General features: G+C 44.0%; 1 protein-coding gene across 1 annotated transcript in view; it reads left to right on the top strand.

Annotated features, from left to right (window-relative positions):
• The window catches only part of LOC124551155 (mucin-5AC), a 173,978-nt gene extending 151,448 nt beyond the window's left edge, over positions 1-22,530 (top strand). The window contains exons 2-4 of the mRNA XM_047126122.1: positions 17,211-17,320; positions 19,687-19,944; positions 20,870-22,530. Coding sequence (XP_046982078.1) covers positions 17,315-17,320; positions 19,687-19,944; positions 20,870-21,763 — 1,158 coding nt within the window. The 5' untranslated portion in view covers positions 17,211-17,314 and the 3' untranslated portion in view covers positions 21,764-22,530. The remainder of the gene's footprint in view (positions 1-17,210; positions 17,321-19,686; positions 19,945-20,869) is intronic.
• Positions 22,531-22,933: the final 403 nt, after the last annotated feature.

Here is a 22,933-nt window from a genome sequence, read left to right as displayed (position 1 = left end):
GTCCAACACGAATTTGTATCAGAACTTTTACAGTGCGTATGTTAAGCGACGGGCCGAGAAGTGGAAACACAACTAGGAACAAGAAGTTAATCGTTTGTGGAAGGAAACTACGCTAAGTTCACAGACAAGAATTCTCTTAGTTATCATATAAATCGTGAGACTGATAAGCAACATAATCATACGGTTCAAAATAAGGTACGAACACAGTTGTCTTTTATCTGTAAAGAGAGCAAACGTTCACTGAAATATGACGTACATAAAATACCAATACAACGTTAATTTTTTTAGGAGTCCGTCAAAATGGTTAATATTATTTGCATGCAGCCCCTCTATCCGTCTGTCTCTGTGCGACTGTTCATCGTGTTTTGTTTTCTTTTTTTTTTTTTTTTTAACCGGCCGAGATGGCGCAGTGGTTAGCACACTGGACTCGCATTCGGGAGGACGACGGTTCAAACCCGCGTCCGGCCATCTTGATTTAGGTTTTCCGTGATTTCCCTAAATCGCTCCAGGCAAATGCAGAGATGGTTCCTTTGGTAGGGCACGGTCGACTTCCTTCCCCGTCATTCCCTAATCTGATGAGACCGATGACCTCGCTGTTTGGTCTCTTCTCCCAAACAACCCCAACTACGTTTTGGCGTGCTTAAAGTTTTTTTTAATCGCGTATTGAAAACATTGTTTAATACATTTTATAAATAAAACTTGGTTTTATTGAAGTGTTTTAATCAATGTTTAAAAGAATTAATTCATTTTTACCCGACTAGGGCGTAAAGGTCACGTGAGGGGGACGAAAGGGTGAGGTAGGGGGGGGGGGGGCGGCGGGATCCAAATTTGGAAGATAACACCTCACGTAAATAATGGACGTTCCCCCTACATGTTTCGGTTAAATTGTCTTCGCGACACAACGCGAGATGTATGTCGGTGGCAGTAAGATCCTTCAGCAGTCCGTCGTATAATGCCGGTTCTCCAAGATTTGCCAATATTTTATCGCGGAAAGTACGTCTTCTTTCCTACGGGGACTGGATCACTTGAGTTGACGAAGCATTTCCGTGATATTCGTGTGCTGAGTGAACCTACCTATCTTCTTTTAATCCGACCTACTGGGAATCCCAAACACTCGCGCAGAGCTCAAAACAGATCGCAGAAGTGTTCTGTAGGCGCTCTCCTTTATAAACGATCCACGCTTCCCTTAAACTTTCCCTTCCCTACTACCCACCTCCTCACGTGCTCATTACATTTTATGTCGCTTTGCAACGTCACGCCTACATATTTAATCGACAAGTTGGTATTCGAACATTAGACGTTTGATGGCGAGCTGCTATTCACCACACTAAATAGAAATTCTGTCCAAGTCACGCTGTACCCTCCTACATTCATTCCGTGAGAGACTTTCCCGCACACTACAGCATCATCAGCGAGCAGACGCAAATTGCTGCCCATCCTATTAGTCAGGGCGTTTAAATGTAGACAGACCAAGAGCGGTCCTCTCACACTTTGCTGGGGCCCTCCAGATCTTCGGCCACGATGAAAACTCACCACCCAGGACGACGTACTGGGTTCTATTACTTACTAAGTCTTCGAGCCATTCACATAGCTGAGAACAATGTTTATGTTTTTACTGTTGTGTAAAAATTGAAATGGCTGTGTGATAACAGCTTATAATAAAGTACCGTAAAATCATATTCTTTATTAAGAAAAAAATTGGACACACCGATTTCGAAACGAAGGGGCATCCACTGAGTGCTGTTCATGTTTAAAATTACATATATCATGCGAAGTCCATGCGATGTTTCGTTTTTTCGCCTCAACGAAAGATTAGCCTACACCGTAAGCACTGCATAAGGTATATACAATCTTAAAAGTGAACAGCCGACTGATGATGAAAACTTTGTTCGTAAGAAAGTGTTAGCAACAGTAGCTGTTGCTGCTTCTACTGCACTATAAGAATTAACCTGTATTTATGCTTCTCCTTTGGCTGATAGATGCCAATTATCTCTAGTCTAGAAGCCGCTATGCAGTCCCCATACACCGAAGAAGGTGTTGTAGGCCTGTCAGAGAGAGATGTTATGAACATATCTTGTACCTTTTTCGTGAAACACAGGCTTTTACACTATCTTAAAATGCAAACTTATGAATACAATATGCTTAACTTACAAATGCGAATGGATTTCAAGCTTTTCCGGCGAGTGTATATCTACAAGATGAATCCGAAGTCCAATGTCGAAATTTCGGAGGCTGTTACGATAGATGCTGCGGGAACATATCTCTCTACGTTCTCTATTTCTACGTATTGTTTCCCACAACTGCTTGCATTAAACGAGTGATTCAAATTGTCTCATTAATCCCGAGGCCAAATGAGGCGCCAGTACTACCCAACATTTAATAGTTCAAGAGCGATTGTAATTTTTGCAGACTATGATAAGTTTTTAAAGAAAGTTTCCACTTGGAAGTGCATTTTAAATCCATATCACGCCACAAATGCCTTAGTTTCTTCGTGAAATCTGTTTTCGATGAGACAAGACATTAAAACACCACCAAGATTCCAAAAACATGTTAACATATGTTTAATAACGGTCAGGCAGTTTTAGATACTAGAAAAAACCATAACACATAGTACTTACATCTGGAGTTGCATACTACAAACTTACTCAAGCATATAGTCATTTAAAACGAATTACTCACTTTCTTCGTGAAGCAACGAACAGTTGCAGAACACCGACATTACACTGCGCAGCGCAGTTCGTGTACCTGGCCCAAGGAGGGTCGAAGATCCTTGATTTGCCCTCTCGCTAAGAGAAGTGGAATATCTGTGAGACTCCATATATGGTCTTCGCTCTGATGGCGAATGTTCATTGCGTCGTGGTGACTTGTGACATTATTGTGAGGGAAGAGAAGTCTCCTATGACTGTTTTCGCTTTGTTGCGGCAAGTGATACAAGAAGCAATGTCTTTCCTATACTGCTACGTGGTGAAGAAGTCGCGCAGAACTTGTAAGTACTAATCTCGCATTTTCCTTTTCGTTAAAAGCAAGCAGTTGTACCTGGTGCTGAATTCGCGCGCTTTATATGTCAAAACATTGCGAAAGTGCAGGTTAGAATGGGATATATAGCGAAAATGTGACTTTTGCAAGTTCCATTAAGCAAATAAAAATAACGAGTCGCAACAGGAAAAGATTTTTGTATTTTAAAACGGTAAGAACTATGTACGTTTCATCAAATTTTTATAACGTAATGTAAAATGTACTCCAATCTCGATTCCGTCAGAGAAAGTTTTCGTAATTTCTTCAGTTACAAATGCTGTTGGTGTAGTTTTGAAATTGTTTTCTAATTATTATTGTGATAATTAGTAGATTTTATTGAAGTTTTAAATAAAATATTTGGTTAGGGGAAAAAAATACATGCATCAAAATGTAAGACGTCTGTTTTGTGAAGTTTGTCCCGTATTTGCGATAACATGTTCCATAAAACTTTTTGAATGTGTGAAGTAGTAATTTTTTTTTTCCGTGTTGTACTACGATAAGGTATAAAAATATGGGGAAGTGGAACATCGGTGGGAAGAAAATAACCTTTTTATTCGTCATTACATTTTGTATTCGGTTCCGTAATATCCTAAACGTTTGAGGTGAATAAGATACTTCAGTTCGGAACCGCGCTGCTGCTGCGGTCGCAGGTTCGGTTAGGTTAGTGGTGTTTAACGTCCCGTCGACAACGAGGTCATTAGAGACGGAGCGCAAGCTCGGGTTAGGGAAGGATGGGGAAGGAAATCGGCCGTGCCCTTCCAAAGGAACCATCCCGGCATTTGCCTGAAACGATTTAGGGAAATCACGGAAAACCTAAATCAGGACGGCTGGAGACGGGTCGCAGGTTCGAATCCTGCCTCGGGCATGGATGTGTGTGATGTCCTTAGGTTAGTTGGGTTTAAGTAGTTCTAAGTTCTAGGAGACTGATGACCTCAAATGTTAGGTCCCATAGTGCTCAGAGCCATTTGAAGCACTTTTTTGGGATAAAACATGAAACACCCAGGATTTACAATAATGTAGCATAACATCTCTTGTTGGCATACTGAAGGTGTTACCAAGGCACCGCATAGTGAGTGCTCTTTGCAGCATTTCGTGGCGTTCCACATCAAGTAATTTTGTACAGGAAATTCTGGGCAGCGGTGGTCGAGAAAAAGTTTAAAACTGGCCATAGAGAACTGCTTCTTAGTACCTATCTGGACATGTATATACGTGCAGATAATTGTAATGAAGTATTTTATTTGTTTGAACGCATGCCTAATCATTGTATGACCCAAGCTTTCTGAAATCCAGTAATAATCACAAATACTTGAACGTTGTTTGCAAACAGAGCAGCTATTAGGTCTACGCCAACGACTAAGGGTGTGTTGCAGACGTGTGTTTTCGTACAACTCACCCTCCCCCCGCCCCGTCTGTTGTAAATTACAAAACCATAGTGTTGCGTTGAAGGTAACTTTTAAGAGTGTAATATTGATGCAGGTATCTAGAGCCATTTATCAGGCATTTCCTCATTTTTGGAACACTGTGTGCTCAGTGATAAAGTTTGCTTAATACTAATCTAAAACACTACCTACTATATAAGGGTGAAGTCATTCTTTCAGTGTTGCAAGTACCAATAAATAAGAGCACTTACAAAAACCCTTTAACTAATAAATCAAACAGTAACATTTTATTATATACAAAAATTTAATGAGCTTTAGGAATAAACCCAGTGCGCAAGTTTCTGAAGATTTTTTTTCCTTTCATTTGTACATGCAATCTTTTTGTTAAGATGGGCCGAGCACTTTCACTATTAATACTGGCCTTTAAGGAATCTGGGTAAAATATTCTTATTGCCACCAAGAGCGTTTATCTCCTTATCTGATAGTGTCTGGAAAAAATGAAAACATCCTAATTTGATAGCTTACAAAAATTATTTCTTAAAATGAGAAATAAACATTTAGATACACGGTAAATAAGGTGTAAAAACAATAAAACTATGTAGTAAGTGTAAACAAACAAATTTATTACAAAAAACGCTATTCTTGTATTATAATTTTTTTTACATTATTTCACATGTCAAAGTTTTAACCAAGTTATATTGTACAAAAAACAATTAAGATAATTTGTGCTTACCTTTCTGTTTCTCAGTCATTATTTGACTCGCTTTCGGGAAAAAAATAAATAAATGCATGCGCAAGAAACATCTAGCTGATATGCATAGCTCGTTCATTACAGTTTTGTGCTAGTGAGCGTATATTCTTTGTTCCCATCGAAGTACCAGGTCAGAAATCCTGTGTGAAAGCGGTGCAGCTAAGTGTTGAGCCGTTTCTAGTAGCTGCATTTGGGTTTTGTTTTGCAGTTAGAGCCACTGCCTTTCGATCGTGGTAGGCCGCATCAAAGACTTTGGTGTTTGTAAAAGCAGACCTTGAAAAGGGGAGTTCAAAGGACGCTGGTTCAGGAATTAATTCATGTTCCTTTGATATCAACCTATCAGTTATTTCCTTATCATCGCACACTTCGAAATACTTTTGACTGCATGCAGCTGCTGCCAACCTATACGACGTAAACAGCAATTGTGTTGGACTCAGTCAAGGAAGGGGCGGATCGGAACTGGAAACTGAAGGGAGGAAGTAAACTAAGCAATGTTTTCGGTCGTTCGATGAGACGCGGTTCGCACGGTTCACTGCAGGAGTTCAGAACTAAAGAAGAATAGGCCCTAGGAGCGGTCTTTAGCGAGACATCCCTTCCGTGGTCATTGGAACTGCTGACAGCCAGAAACAAATTTTTAATGCCAGTATATGTGATATTATGTGAAGAAAAACGCGCTGCCTGCTAGTAACAGGGAACTGTTTTCCTGAGCACTTGCCGTGTAATTCACTAAGGCTGGTTTAGAATTTCGTAAAAAGAAATCGAATGTGCGGGGTAATAGAAAGAAATTGCCCACATGATTTGCGGCCGTCTGAGGCAGAATCTGGCAGTGAGCCGGGTGTTTACCCAGTCGGGTGTGTGGGAAACCGCCTAAAACCCAGATCCAGGGTCACCGGCCCCCGCCGTTCATTCGCCGGACGGATTCGATGGGGGGCCAGAAATTCTCCCCGTGTCCGGGAAGCGGGCGCTTTTAACACGCTCGGCAATCCGGGGCGGGTTCTCGCGCCGAAGTAACATTTGTTGTCAACGTTCGCGGTTTTGGATGTGCATTTGAAGCCGTCGCAGCTCCTTCAGTGCGCGAGGTATCGCAATATTGCTGTCAGTCTTTAGATTAGTAATTTATAGTGTTAGAAGCCAAGATCGTTTGATGTGAAATAGTTTATTTCGTGACCAGTTTCGACACTAATTACCTCTCATCCTCGGTTTCTAAGAGCTCCCAGAAATATAATTAATCACCAGTCTTGTCGACACAGTGACAACATGCTCCAAATATAATAATGCAGCTCCACACTAGTTTGTTAAGGTCGGTAAATAAATTATCCATAGCGGCAATACGGAGTACAGGAGCATTCAATAGGTACATCGTCGACGCATCACCCTGACTGATGTATCTGTTTCTGCTTGTGCGCTCCTTAATGGTGCCGTGCGTATTTTATTTAGCAAACTTTATGTATTTGACAAACCAGTGTGGAGCTGCATTATTGTAATTGGAACATGTTGTCACTGTGTCGAGGAGACTCATGTGTAATTATATTTCTGAGAGATCTGAAGACGACAGCTAGTTACTGTCTAAACTTGTTAGTAAACAAAGTATTTAACATCAGGCGACCTTCGGTTCTTCGGTACTACGGAGTGCCTTAGTTAACAAGTAGTCCGCCTCTAATTCGATTGTGAATGCAGTATTTAGACTTCGGAAATAAACAGCTACAACAGTTGGCAGTTTTATGCAATAATCGATTGTTGTCGTTCTGTCAGCATTTCAGTTTATTTCAACGGTGAAATTAGGCGTTTCTCTTTGCAGTCTGCAAAATGACTTTCTCGATAGACGAAAGAATTATTGTGGAAGCATATGTGAATAGAGGTTCGATTAAAGAAAATCGTGAAACTTTTGGGATTGATTTTCCGGATAGAGAACCAACAGCAAAGGGAATCTAAAATTTGGCGCACCTGCGGATCTATACAAAACATAAAACGACAAAAAATTCCTTCAGTTCGCACAACAGAAGTCATTGCAGACATTCGCCATAGAATTATTCAGAGCTCAATGACGCCTACACGTAAAATGTTCCAACAGACGCATGTAATTAGGAGTTGCCAGCGGATATAGAAGAAGTCTTAATTTGAAGCAATATCTTGCTGCGGTTGTGCAGCAATTACGGGAGAATGACGAACGTGTAGATTACTGCACGTGGTTTTTGAATAACGTCAACAATGGTTTGGTAGACCCATTCCACTACATCATGAATGATCAAGCCTGGTTTATTCTTCCGGTTCACGTGAATTCACAAAACACGAGGGCAATGGAGAACCCAGCACTGTATCAGCAACGACTCCACGATGAAAAATCAGCGTCTGGTGCGGTCTAACAGGAAAGCGCATCATTGGACCGATATTTTTTGACACTACCCTCAACATCGTTGCATAGTTGGAAATTTTTAATACATTTTGTGCTCGACTCACTGAATATGAAAGACAATACTGCCTCTTTCTGCAAGATCGGGCAACATGTCACACGTCTGAGGTATCCGTGGAACGAGTCCATCATGGCTTCACCGAGGAGCGAAATGTCAGCAAATATTTATGGCCACCACGTTCGCCGTATCTAACAATACGTGTTTTTTTTTTTTCCCTGTGGGGTCATTTGAATAGCAAGGTCAATGAAACAATTCCACACAGAATATAAGAACTGAAAGATATCAGCCGTGAATTTTCCGCCATCAATATCCGAACAATACGCCGGGTGTATCTGAATATGCTTAGACGTGCGCAGCTGTGTATTGATGGTTCAGGGTGTTACTTTAGCACCGTCTTTGAATGGATTTTTCATTGTAAATGAATGTTAAGCCCATTTCAGCCCTTCGTTTCTGTAATTTCACTGCATTTGCTTTATACTTACACGGAATACTTTTATCTGCACCATCCCGTATTATAAATTACAACATTAGATCGCCCCAACATCATGTGTAATTTATATTTTCGAGTAGTGTTAGTTTCTCTCGTGACTGCATCCAGGTTTTTAATCGATGATGTTGCGAGTAATATGAGGTTCAGATACGCTTCTCCATATATCCCAATATAATAATAGCAACGATGTGGATATTTCTTCAGCTGAGAGTAAATTAATGTTGGAATAAGTTTTTCGTTTCATTGAGTAGTCTCTTAGGAAATGAGACACTTAAAGTAGTAAAGGAGTTTTGCTATGTGGGGAGCAAAGTAACTGATGATGGTCGAAGTAGAGAGGATATAAAATGTAGACAGGCAATGGCAAGGAAAGCGTTTCTGAAGAAGAAAAATTTGTTAACATCTAGTATAGATTTAAGTGTCAGGAAGTCGTTTCTCAAAGTATTTGTATGATGTGTAGCCATGTATGGAAGTGAAACATGGACGATAAATAGTTTGGACAAGAAGAGAATAGAAGCTTTCGAAATGTGGTGCTACAGAAGAATGCTGAAGATTAGGTGGGTTGATCACACAACTAATGAGGAGGTATTGAATAGAATTGGAGAGAAGAGAAATTTGTGGCACAACTTGACTAGAAGAAGGTATCGGTTGGTAGGGTATATTCCGATGCATCAAAGGATCACCAATTTAGTACTGGAGGGCAGTACTTGCGTGGCGACCTAAATGCGGACATCGGAATTCTGCAACCGGTCGGTCTCCCCCGCCCGCGCCCGTTGACGGCGCAACAAATGAACGCGTGGCTTTGGCTGTTGCCACAGCACCTGGCCACGTTCCCTTCCGCACGCGAGCGTCCCACAAGGTCAACAGCCAAGCCGCAGCGCTTGTTTTTGTCGTCCGCGCTGCCACGGGGGTGGGGGGTGGGGGGGGGGGGGGGCAGGTGTGCCGCACAGCCCACCCTCGTGGCGATCAGCGGTTAACTACCGGCGACGTTTTCTAGCGAGGTATGACTCTACTGTGCGAGTCTACTATGCCGCATCGGTGAAGTTACGGAATCGTCCTAATTTCTGAAGGGTCTATTTTAGGGCGTACAAACCTCACGGTTGGCCGCGGGGCATGACGGGAATTCGTATGCGCATTATAGATTGGTTTAGCGACGAAGCCCACTTTCATTTGGATGGGTTCGCCAATAAGTCCAATTGGCGCATTTGGGGGACAGAAAACCCGCATTTCGCGATCGACAAGTCCCTTCACCCTGTGTGGTGTGCAGTGTCCAGTCACCGAATAATCGGTGCGATATTCCTCGATGGCGCGGTGACTACCGTACGGTTTGCGAAGGTTTTGGAAGATGATTTCGTCCCCATTATCCATGTAGTTACCCGGATTTGGACAAGATGTGGTTCATGCGAGACCTCATGGAAGCAGAAGAGTGTTGGATGTCCTGGAGGAGCGCTTTCTGGCTCTGAGGTACACAGAGGCCACTGGCATGGGCGTCGATTGGCAGGCGTACCAAATTTGTCATAACATAAATCCGAATATCTGTAGTGACGTTTACATGTTGGACAAAGTACTTTGTAACCAATTTACTTTTGTTTCATCCTGTAGGTAATTCGTAATTCGAATGTCGAGATATTAGTTCTGGGGATTCCAAGACTTTCCATAATGTTCGAGTTTCAAACTTGAAGTCGGATAACAAATGACGAAAGAAAATTTGTGTGTGTGAAATAACAATTTAACCAGACTCATTTTTTCTCCTTTGCTCGCACTGCGAAATCTTGTCTCGTGGAAAATGTCATTATTCTGCGTCAACGGGAAATATCGTGTAGGTTCTGACGAGTGACAAGTTTTTTTGCGTGGCCATCCTCCACAGCAAGCACAGAAAAACTTTATTTGTAAATAAAACCGCCTTTCTTGCTGCAACTTAATGTATTTTTCCCAGACGCATTTCGCCCTTTTCTTACTCTAAGGCCTCTTCAGTGGGGTCTAGAACGATACAATTTGTTACTTTTAGATTGTCAAACAGTTCACGAACTTTTTTTCTTTTTCACATCAGAAAGCGCGACGTGAACTGTTCGATAATCTAAAAATAACAAAACTGTATCGTTGGAGATCCCACTGAAGAAAAAAGCGAAATGGGCCTGGGAAAGAAAGGCAGTTTTATTTACAAAACAGGTATTTGATGAGCGAGTATCAAAAAAATGCGACGCAAATGGCCGTATCTTCTGATTGCATTGACTTAGAAGCTTCACGTTTCTACATCGTTAGGGGACAGTAGACTTTAATATTTGGCATAAATTTTAACTTTATACGTCCACTCGTTCCTGAGAAAAAGGGTGAATTCTACACATCTACATATTCCCCCCCCCCCCCCCCCCCCCCCCACACACACACACACACAAAATAATCGGGGTGGAGAGTTTACCGTTGCGTAGCTAATTGGGAAACTAGTGTAGTGCTGTGGACCGCTATAGATTTCACAGATCCACTGCAGAACAGACATTGCGTAGGACGGGAAAGCGAGCGCCGAGCTAGTATCAACCGACCGTTTTGCGGCTATTTACAGGGGCTGGGCACATCAGACACGGTATTCGGGCTGGCGGTGGAAGCTGTGTCGGGTGGTCGGCGCCAATGGAGAGAATGGAAGCGGGGAGGGGACGGAAGCAAAGAAGCAAGTGGGGGGTGGGGGGAGGCCCAACGGAATTGATTGCGGGCCCGGGCAGTGCCGGCAGATTGTAGTGCCCCCTTATTTATTGGCCGCACCGTAGTACCTCCCCCTGCCAGGGAGCACACGCACACGCACGCTCTCTCGCGACCGCCCCCTCCCCCCACATCTTGCCGCAAGATGCGAGTGTGATTTGTCGTAGCTTCGCTCTGGTGGCCAGTAGCGGGGTTGGTTCTGGCTCGCTGCCACCGCACTCCGCTTCCCAAACTCCTGTTCCTCCACTGCTCTCTCTCGTTTCATTCAAATCCTTTTTCCAGCGCTGGTCCCGAGATGCGAGGGGAAAAAAAAGAGTATAGGTTTTTAAGTCTTCTTTCGTATTTACAAGTTTATCCAGAGAGACGTATTCTGTGACGCTTTGCAGTTGTATACTTCTATTCCCCGCCGGCGTCCATTCATTCATCACGCCATGGTTTTGTCCAGTTCATTTCTTCTAATTGTGACTTTGGTCTTGCGTTCTCGACATTCGTCCCACCGAGCGAGGTGGCGCAGTCTGGAGGACCAATTTCCAAAACAGCGTCCGGCCATCCTGATTTAGGTTTTCCGCGATTTCCCTAAATCGCATCAGGCAAATGCCGGGATGGGTCCTTTGTAAGAGCACGGCCGACTTTCTTCCCCATCCTTCCCTAATCCGATGGGACCGATGACCTCGCTGTTTGGTCTCATCCAACCATTTCTGTTCCACTACACAAGAAACATATCCGCATTCGAGAATACGAACAACCATCAGCTAAATAAGGGAATGAATATTTTTAGTCGGACCAGGCCTCGAACCCCGATTTCCCTCTTTACGCGAGCGGTCGCCTTAAACCGCTTCGGCTATTGTGGACGACTCAAAGCCAGACCCAGACTGCCATATGCCGTCATTCCTGTGTCACAAACTGTACGCGTACACATACACACATCAAAAAAGTTTTGCATCACCCCGGCTCCCAGAACTCCTGAAGACGGACGTTGACTGTGGATATTGTATCACAGACACAGTCCCTCTGACTGATCAGAGATGTCACTAAACCCACCCAAAGATGTAAGCATCCATGCACGAGCAGCGCCTATTAGACGGAGGGGGTCCGACAGCCGATCAGTTCCAGTCATTCCACCAGGAAGGAGGTACACGGCTCGTGTGTTCAACCATGCCTTCACGGTAAATACCGCGGTTCGATCGTGTCCGCATTGTTACTTCGTGCCAGGAAGTGTCCAGGCGTGTCTGAGCGAGCCAAAGCGATGTTGTTCGGACGTGGAGAAGATAGAGATAGAAACTGTCAATGACTTGCCTCGCTCAGGCTGCCCAAGGGCTACTCCTGCAAAGGGGTTCTACTGCATTGGATGACCGCTACCTACGGATTATGGCTCGGAGGGACCCTGACAGCAACGCCACGATGTTGGATGATGCTTTTCGTGCAGCCACACGACGTCGTGTTACGACTCAGACTGTGCGCAATAGGCTGCATGATGCGCAACTTCTCCCGACGTCGATGGCGAGGTCCACCTTTTCAACTACATCATACAGCGCGGTACAAATGGGCCCAACAACATGCCGAATGGACTGCTCAGGATGAACCGGTCAGGCTGAACGCAGCGAGTGCAGCAAGGTGGACGTTCCCTGCTGTTTTCGGGTGGCATTATGTGGGGCCGATGTACGCCGCTGGTGGTCATGGAAGGCGCCGGAACGACTGTACGATACGTGAATGCCATCCTCCGACCCATAGAGCAACCATATCGCAGCATATTGGCGAGGCACTCGTCTTCACGGACAATTCGCGCCCCCATCGTGCACGTCTTGTGAATGACTTCCTTCAGGGTAACGACATCGCTCGACTAGAGTGGCCAGCATATTATCCTTACATGAACCCTATCGAATATGTCTGGGATAGATTGAAAAGGGCTGTTTATGGACGACGTGACGCATCAACCACTCTGAGGGATCTACGCCGAATCGCCGTTGAGGAGTGGGACAATCTGGACCAACAGGGCCTTGATGAACATGTGGATAGAATACAGTCAAGCATCAATGCAAGAGGACGTGCAACTGGATATTAGGCGTATCGCTGTGTACAGCAATCTGGACCACCACCTCTGAAGGTCTCGCTGTATGGTGGTACAACATGCAATGTGTGGTTTTCATGAACAGTAAAAAGGGCGGAAATTATGTTTATGCTTATCTCTATTCCAATATTCTGTACAGGTTCCGGAACTTTCGAAACCGAGAAGCATTTTTTTAATGTGTGTATTATGTAATGAATTATGGATACGATAGAAGCATATATACATATACACGGACCGAATGTTGCTACCTCCTTCACCACGAAATTGATACGAATGTTGCTTTCCTTGTAATGACAAGAATGGACCTATAGATTACGACTTCTCTTGGCTTTTACAAACTGCGGCAGGAGTAGTCAGTATTCAGGGATGTGGTATTAACGATCATTCTAAGGAAAACGATACAGTAAACATTTACTTCAAAATTCATACCTTCAGAGCTACCAATACTTGTTCAGCAGAAATGTGTTTCACAGTAGCGTAGATGAACAAGTGCTTATAGTTCTTAAGGTATGCACTTTTGAACCCATGTTTATCAAACGTCTTTCTTGTTTTGGTCCGTACTACCATCTGTCAAAATATGGAAAGCAAAGAGATTTGGTTCACAACACCAAAGATCAAGAAGCGCTCTCGCAATTTATAAGGTACGCATTTTAAAGCCCGTGTTTATTAGACTTTTTGCTTATGAAGATAGTTGTGATATCCTTGAATACTGACCATTCCTCCTCTGACACCGTGTATAAAATTTCCAAGCGATTAGGAAAGATAAAAAGAAAACGTTTTATGTTACAACAGTGTCACAGGTGCACGGTTTCTCTGCTAGGAATCCATTTACGTTTCGTCGCCAGTGATGTTGAGAGACGGTATTCAAATTGCCGTGTAAGAGGGAGGTACAGTTAGAGTGGAAAGGGTCAAAATTAAGTGCTGTTTGTCGTGGAAGTTGTCGAGAAGAGGTCGCCGCTTTTTGTAATGGCAGACACACGTCATCTTTCCGCCTCGTGTTTCTGTTGGCTTCTGTGCGTTCTCCCGACCTCGAAAGACTACCAGTGTGTGTGTGTGTGTGTGTGTGTGCGTGTGTGTGTGTGTGTGTGTGTGTGGAGGGGGGGGAGGTGGAGGAGCGAAAAGGTTCACGCAAGCAGGGCGGCAAACTCGCGTCGGACGGGCCAAGTCCCTAATCGGAACATTAATTTCATGACCCTCGCTTCAGGGGATGTAGCCGGGGTAGACTGCTGGATGTAGAGAGAGAGAGAGAGAGAGAGGAGGGGGAGCGCCGGCGTCTGGCGTCCCCCGCGGGTGCGCCCTGGATCCTGCATTATTCATGATGCCGCGCCGCTGGAGAACTGGAAGCTGTGCCCTGCCAGCCGGGAGCTCCCCGGAGTGTATCTACATCGACACTTCGTGACTTACACTACGCCACAGCGTCTGCGCCCGCCTCCCACCTTCACACTAGAAACACGTGCCGAGCAACCGATCTAATTCTATGGTGGAACGAGGCGCACCGAGAAGTTTACAACTTCCAGAGTGAATCTCTCTTTATTTTGTAGCGGAGTGTGCGCTGATGCAAAACTTACTGGCAGATTAAAACTTTGTGCCCGACGAGGACCCGAACCAGGGACCATTTCCTTTCGTCGGCGAGTGCCTAACTGAACGAGCTAACCGAGCCCTTCCAGCTTAACGTCCGCCAGTACCTCCTACCCGTAGAGAATGTATATCTGCTGCACCTGTTCTCAGCAGCAAACTGGAGTAGGCACGCGATTTTGGGACGATGCTGCTTTTCTACTATTTGCGGTAACAGCTAAGCTTAAAAGATTTGTTAAATTTACGAAACTAAAACCTTGGAAGATTATGAAGTATTCGCCTTGCTTCTGCACTTCGGGTTTTAGTAACAGCTATTTTGCAGTATTGTCGTTGCTACGGATGTAAAGTGGAATATGTGGAAGGAGGATCAGTTACTTTTTCATACGTATGTAAAACAAATGTGTAGTTGTTAATGTCATACTGATATGAGGCGCTTTGTGAGTTGAAAAATATCCGAGGCACGGCATTATAAAGACCTGTATTGTAGAGAGAATTTCTGCGCCTTTATGGTCGTTCGTTTACAAGACATGTGCTAGATAAACTTGCAAGTGTGTTGGAGTAAACGGCCAGTCAGTGTATATATATATATTGGTGCTTTCTTCAAATGCTGATTCAATTTATACACGACAGCCAGTAATTTCCTCCAGTTTACGCAGCTTCTCAAACCCTTTTGTGTATAAGTAATTCTGCGCGACACAGTTTTGTGCTGAATCTCATTGTAACGTGATCAGGACAGACATTCAACAATATGACTAAGTGCAATAGAAAACGTAAAAAAATGTTGCTGGCTCTTACTTCTTATTCCTGTTACTGAAAAAACGTAAATGGAGTGAAATCCGAGCTTAGATGCCGTGGTGAAAGAGCACAATACTATCGCTGTTCCCAATTTTAAGCCAACTTCAGTTCCTGTATCAAATCAGCAAGATGTATGTAAATCACTTCTACAAAGTTTCACGGTACTTTTGAAGGTCATCTGTATGGCTGCAAAGTAATAACATTCAAATTGCACAAAGCGCTACACGGGCTAAAATGCACCATCCCAGAATCATGTGACTTGAGCTGTAGGAGATGTTACGGGCAGAATTCTCGTTCTGCGCATGCGAATGCTCACTCCTTAGAAATTTATAATATATGCTGCTAGTCTTTGAAACATTGCTCTTATACCATTTTTTTGGACATTTTCATTTACACAGTCAGTGTTGTATGGTGCTTGCCGCACTGGTAAGACGCCGCTTCCGGGATTCGAGGAGGGGTTTCAGCTCCGGATGGTATCCACCCGATGTATGAACAACAAGGCCGGAGGGCCAGACTGAAGTTTTTAGCTCGTTTCACACATCTGATCACATGAATACCGGGCTGGTACCCACTTTCCCCTCTCAGTTACAGGAATTAGAGACATCTGACCACCTTCTACCACAAACGGTACCAAACCCAGAGTAAGATACTGACCCCGTGAAAGGATACGACGAGGAAGTAGAAAATATTAGTAATTAGCTTACGTCAGAGTGTATTACATTGCTTTTGTGTAACTTCCAACAAAATGCAATTCAAAGAAATCTAGGAACAAGACATCCAAAAATTTGAGAAGTTTTTGATGTAAGACTCTCGCAACTTTGACAGCGTCGTAATTTAAGCGATTCGAAACCCAAAGTGTGCACTCACCATCAATATCTGACCGAGCACTGCAGTTGTGTACACCAGTCTGCAGACTGTGGCTGTGTGAGCGTGTAAATTAGGGAAATGCTGTTTCTTCTGGTTGTTTCCACCTGTGTTCAGGAAAATCAATTTTTCTGATTTGTTTCCCCTACTGGAAAATACGCGAGAACTGCCAAACGTGATGAACTGTAATCACTCCATTTGCAACGAATGCATAAGGTTCAAAATCGCGTGAATGGGTCCCATCTGCTCTATGCCAAAGTCACAAAAATCGGCGGGTGGCCGTATGTACAACTCTGCTTCCTCGCTATCAGTTGGCTCGATTGTTCCTGTCATGTGTCGCCACAAGTGACGAGAAATTAGTGTCTTTATGGTAACATAACGGAGAGCACGGAATGGTTGAGCTCAAACGAAGCAGCAGCTCCCCATACAAGGACCTCCATGCGTCCAGAAAAACTAATGTTATGCATCTGGTGTATTATGAATTGCTTCCCTGAGGTGTAAGCATCACATGGCATTTATTGTCAACAGCTGAGATGTCTTGCAGATGATAGTGACGGCCCGCGTTCTGCTAAACTGACAAAACACACTATACAGGAGATTGTACAGGAAGTCGTTCTGCAGCCACCTCATTTCGCCTGATCTTAGCCGTCAGATTTTCACGTTTTCCACTCTCTATCAAACAACCTTCAAGGAACTTCCTTTCTGGTTGAAAATGAGCTCTAAACAGGCCCCAACAAGTTTTTTTTTTTCAAACAGACATAATTTGTACAGTTGCTGAATCGAGAAGTTAGCCCAGCGTTTGCAGACTGTTGTGAATAGTGAAGGAGAATATATTATTCGTGACTAAGGTCATTGTTACATTTATCTATTGCGTTTAGCAGACTTACGGAAAAAACTCTAGGAGCTTAGGCACCAACCCAGTTCCTATTCTTTAAAGAATCGGGGGTTTAATTGAAAATAGACTGATTCACGGGGAAAGTTTGTGGATATAATTTATTACAACAGCAGAAAGTCATCCAGGCGTAGATACTTAGTGCCGTTCGTGCAAAGCCGGGGCGTGTCGCTGGCACGAAAATGAATGTTTTTAGTTTGAGAATAAATGTAAAAAGGAGGAAACGAAATTGGTGAGACGGGAATGTGTGTAAGCAGAGGTACGCCTCCGTGCTTTCAGGTGTCGCGGGCACGGCGAGAGCGAGTGGTGTCCAGCCCCTACGCCTCCAGCAGCAGCCGCCCCCAGCCTCCGCCCCCAGCAGCTGCCACGGCTGCGCAGCCAACATGAAAGTGAGTCACCTCTTCAACTTGCACTCTCCTCCGCTTCACTTCTTGCAGTGTCGTTCAGGCCCCTCTGGGCCGGGCACATTAGTTTTTCTGTAGTTTCTCCGTATTCACAAACTTGGCCCATTTTCTTCCTCACATTTGTCATATTCAAAGTTTTTCGTCTTTTCTTCATCTAACCACACTCGCGCTACACCTTTTTTTTTATGGTTACTGCAACTTTTCTCCGTTCATTCCATGCACATCTCTAATAAACGGTTATTCCTTCTCTTCCCCTTGCCTCCTTCCAAAATAGACGCTACTGCTTCCCATTTCAGAACAAATCTAATTTACTTTTTTCCCTCTTCATCATTTTGTGTGTGTGTGTGTGTGTGTGTGTGTGTGTGTGTGAGCACAGGCACATGTGTGCACTTTTTGTTCATAATTGTTCTAAATATTTTATGAGCTGCTTCCTCTCATTCTGTGTTTTCATTTCCTCTCAAATAAATTGTGCTTACCGCATTTCCACTAGTGTGATGCATTTTTCATGTCACTGTCACTTACTACACGCATTTCTTGTCCTACTGTTGCGATACCGTAACTTATCATTTTTTTGCTGCCTTTTTCCCCTTATATATTTTTCAGTTATCAGCCATTATCACTTTCCTTCACATCATTTGTTTTCAAGTGATTCTTTTTGCCGAGGCTTTTGTACCGTGGCATTCATTTTGCATTCTCATCACTGTCATGTTTCAAATTTCACCGTCTTAAAGCTCCCATCTTTTCCTAAGTGTCATAGTTCTCCTCCATACGTTCCATTCTTTGTTTTTATAAGCATTAACTTAACAGGAAAATTACATGTTTTGGAGATTATTGCCATTGCTGCACTAATTCCTCCTCCTTCTTCTCCTCCCCCTCCTCCTCCTCCTCCTCATCCCCCCCTCTCCCTCTCCCTCCTCCTCCTCCTCCTCCTCCTCCTCCTCCTCCTCCCTCTCCCTCTCCCTCCCTCTCCCTCTCTTTTTATGTCAAAAATTTTAGATTTAAGCTCTTTCTGTCTTTGTAACAGATTTGCATGTGGAGTTCTATCATTCATAAAAATCAATAGAAAAACTAAGTATTGACAATTTTTGCATAATTTGCTTATATTTTGTGTATGGCCATTAGGTAGCCCTGTAATTGTTCTTAATGTTATGCAAACAGACAGCGTCTATAGGTGACAATATTGCTACACTCACAAAAAGTATAGTATTGTAATCAAAGCATTTGTGTGCAGTTTTGTGTATTATTGCAAATGAGCATTTGCTTTAAGACAACACACCGCTGCATTCAGAAAGACAGGAGTTCAGTTTCATCTTTGGCAGTCATGATTTCTTAATGAAAATGTTTGGATGATTCCTTTAAAATGAACATGGATAATTTCCCCACCCTTTCCCAATGTGAGCCAAAGTTTCATTTCTAATGACATCACCAGTGACAGGATATTGAACTTTACTCTCCCTTCCTTCCTGCATCTATATACTTAGTGGTGATGACCAATCAAGCCTGTGGAATGCACAGGTCTACTACGGCCTAAAGCCAGCAGTGTTGATGTAAAGAACTGTATCTCACTGGTGAATCATCAAAGGTTTTTGTTTATAGATTCATCGTTTTCCACTCTGTCCCGCCTGTCTAGCTGTGGTTGTGATGTTTAAAGCTTTTCCGGCGTACTGATTGTTTCATAAAAACACGGGAGAACTGCCGGATATCAGTGGCAGGACGTTACTGATATCCGGCAGTTCTCCCGTGTTTTTATAGTTGTGGTTGTTTTGGTCATAGACTTCAACATTGATTTAAGGCAATTTTCCCTTCCCTGGAGATCGCTAGTTATCTTTTTCAGGACAATCGGTGCATTGTACATTACCAGTAATCTGTATTATATAATTTTGTTTGGAACTTCCACTGTCATTCTTTTCTTTCAAAATCTCTTCGACTACAGTTGTGAACATGTTCACATGGAGTCACATTGCAGTGTATGCCAAGCTGCTTCTCTCTCTCTCTCTCTTTCTCTCTCTCTCTCTCTCTCTCTCTCTCTCTCTCTCTCTCTCTCTCTCTCTCTCTCTCTCTCAAATTGATGTGTAGCCTATTGTTTCCATTCCTTATTTATAGCTTTTAATTAATCTGTGGATGTTAGCAGCAGTTCATTTTTTATGAGAAGCCTCTGCTTGTGCAGTGCACTACAGAAACTTGAAGACATTTTCCTTAATCACAAGTTTCACTCCTGTGACAGCAAACTTAGGTCTCCTCTTCGCGAGCCTTTTATCCTGGCCCAGAATTAATCCTCCCAGCAAGCCACTCCCCCCCTCCCACATTTCCAGTCGAGTGCCCTACCTCACAGTGCACCTTCGTCATTGCAGGTGAACCAGACTCCCGACGACCAGCTGCCGCTCATGTTCGGCAGCAGTGGAACGCGCTTCGGCTCCAAGTCGCGGCCGACCATGATCTCCGCCAAGTACCGGCTCAAGGAGGAGCGCCGTAAGGTGCTCAAGATATCTATCGGCAAGCTCAAGAAGATAGAGGACCCCGAGAGCTCGCTGAGGCGTTCTGTGCTCATCAACAACACAGTCAAGCGGTTACAGAAGGAGGCGCGCGAGGAGAAGATGATGAAGCAGCAGGTACGTTTTTTCTCTCTTCAGCAATAACCCTCGTCTCCCTCCCGCAGCTCTGTCCAGTGACAGTACTTTGAACTCTCCAATACTACACAGGGCAATACAAAACTGTGTGTCTCTTGCTGCTACTTTTACGAATATTGCATTGCTCTGATAGATACTAAACCAGATGATGCCAAAGACAAGTAGAGTATCAAAGGGAATTATGCACAATGAACACCTAAAAATATGAGTGGTTAAATTATGCAGGTTGTAACTACTGCTGCACACTGTCACATTAAATTAAACCTGAAAACTTCTGCTATGATAAATGAAAGAAATTTTACTACACACAAAGTTGTCAGTGTGCAAGTTTAAAATATGTGTACCAAATCAAGTACAAATGTTGTGTTACGATAGGCGATATTCTCGACTGTGTTGTGAGTGTTGTCGAAAGTTGTTTAGTGTTAACATGTGCACACCCAAAGAATGCTTGACAGTGAAACAAATGTTACCATAAAGTCATCACCAGTGTAAACAATTCAGAACTTCAAATTCTTGCTAAAGAACTTTGTCAGCTTCTACTTTTCCATTTTTTTTGTCCTTGACAGCTTTGTATTGTACAGCAAAGACCATCCACACACAGCACACTAGTAGTGTAGAAATTGAGTGTACAGATTGCATTTTAACAATGTGTGACCAATATAAGTTTTGACTAACTTAAGTATGTCCATTTGATGGATTTATATCACACACTTGAAAATGGCTACACAGCTGAACATATACAGTAGTGAAAAATGACAAAAAAGATTGTTCCGATTTACACTACAACAGCCAGTGTGGCCAGATGTTGTCATTCGAGATGAGGAACTTTGGCTCGATGTAGTCAGATGAAAGAATTGACAAAATGTTTAGGCAAGCAGCTAACAACAGTGTGGTGTGCCTGTTTCAGGTGCTGTACAACACTACCAGTAGCTGTTTCCTGGACGATCCAGATCCAGTCACGGCTTCAGTGCCGACAGCAACTACTACGACAACTCCCACGCTGACGGAAGCTTCTGTCGTGTCACCTCTGACGACCGGTGTCGTGGACCCACTGGTAACCCCAGCTTCCCCCGCAGTAGTCGGCACTGTGACTACCGTACCGTCCCCGAGCGGTGTCGATCCGTCTTCGGCCTCGATCACTTCCGTCGGCAGCGTATCCGGTACCTCGGCAACGGCGCCAACTGACAGCCGGAAGAGGCCACTCCTGGAGGACGACTGCTGTGACGTACTCAGCCAGTTCTACATGCCACCCACACCACGCATGCTCACCTCTATCGACGACGAGGACGAAGACGACGACGTCGTGGTCAACGTGGTGGACGTCGAGCCGCAGTCGGCGGACCCCGCGGCTACGGCTACCGGGACGTCAGCCGCACCTACCGGTGACCCCACTTCGAGCCCCGCCACCTCTCCGGTCGACTCCCGGGAGCTGTGCAGTCCCGCACCGGCAAAGAGGCCCAAGTTCGAGGTGGCCATCGAGGTGCCGGACCCGGCCACTGCGGAACTGGAAAGGCGACTCTTTTCGTGCGGGGGTGACGACTTGCGGAACAGCACGTGCTGCTGGTCCGCGACCACCGGCATCCCCAGGGTACCCGCGCCGCACGCCGACGATCTGCGGCTCAGGTTTGCCGACAGCTCCAGGTCCGCGTCCTCTGGCAACTGCACCGAGTCCTCGACAGCAGAACAGCAGCAACAGCAACAGCAGCAGCAACCGCAGCAGTACTCTTGTGGGCACGCGTCCATTTTCGGAGAGATCCAGTCTGTCGTCTTCCACAGCTTGATCGCCTCACTCGAGTCATAACGGCGAAACTCTGGTGACGTGGACTTCGGTGGCAGCCCGAGTGACTGTCATAGAGAACTGTTCTGACGGTTGCTGTGTTGTATTGGACTCCTTTGAGACTGCACCTATTCCACAGAAAAGAAAATTTGATGTGCGTTTGCAAAGGCCACGTGCACGTAAGTGGAGCAGGGTTGTTTGGCAAGCTAGAAAGTGTCTTTCGAACAGATACGACTGTCGACAACTGTGGAAAGCCGATACTCGAGGCGACGTGTGAGACCGAACTCTCGTGTACAGCGCTGAGCTATGTGATGCGGAGTTTGGTTAGTCTCCTTCCTGTAGTGAATTTCCTACACTGTAACATTATTTGTCACAAATATTGTGGGGTGGATTGAACGGGAGAGAAAAACACGTCCACATAAATAGCCTGGTGGTTAGGTATTGACTTCCAAGTGGTTAACATTTGGATCTTGTCGATACTGTCCTCCAAAAAAATGAGAGAAAAACTAGCGGCCCTTGTCTAGATCTTCTGTGAAATCACCACTGTCACACCTTTCCCAATTTTATTTTATCCTTTTGACATATTGGGAGTAGATAAAAAAAATGCTGTGGTGGGCACAGAATGTTAAAGGCAACTAAGTCAATAGCAGTTTAGTTAATGAAGGAAAGACTTCTTTATAGAACATTTAAAGGAAATTGGTTTGGGACGTTCTTGAGACATTTTGTGGACGAAACAGGCTGTGTAATGTACATAAATGATATATATAAAAAATATATATATATTTTAAATTGTTCCACAGTTCTAAGAACTATGTCTAAACAGCCTGACTGTGCTGCTAGAAAGGCAGAATTTTTTTTTTTTTTTTTTTTTTTTTTTTTTTTTTTTTAGAAATCATCGTGTCATATGTCAGTGTTCATAAAGAGTGAGGAAGAAAATATGTTTGAGGGGCCGAATACAATGCATTTCATCTAAAAAAAAAAAGAGATATATGGATTTAATAAAGGCTCAGTATCTACATATTAACTTGCACTTGATTTACTGTGCTCACTGTAGTGTCTTTCTACGATAGATTTTCCGGATACTGTTTCATCTGTTGGAAAATCTTCTGATAAATGGTAGGAGCACATTTATCGTAGCTTTCCTTTTTCACACAGTCTGTCAAATCATAAATTGTCTTTCTCTAAGGAGTTCCA

Source organism: Schistocerca americana, chromosome 9 (genome assembly GCF_021461395.2).
Source record: "Schistocerca americana isolate TAMUIC-IGC-003095 chromosome 9, iqSchAmer2.1, whole genome shotgun sequence".
NCBI lineage: Eukaryota > Metazoa > Arthropoda > Insecta > Orthoptera > Acrididae > Schistocerca > Schistocerca americana.
Note: the sequence above shows the minus strand (reverse complement) of the source record. Positions and strands in the feature narration are given on the sequence as shown.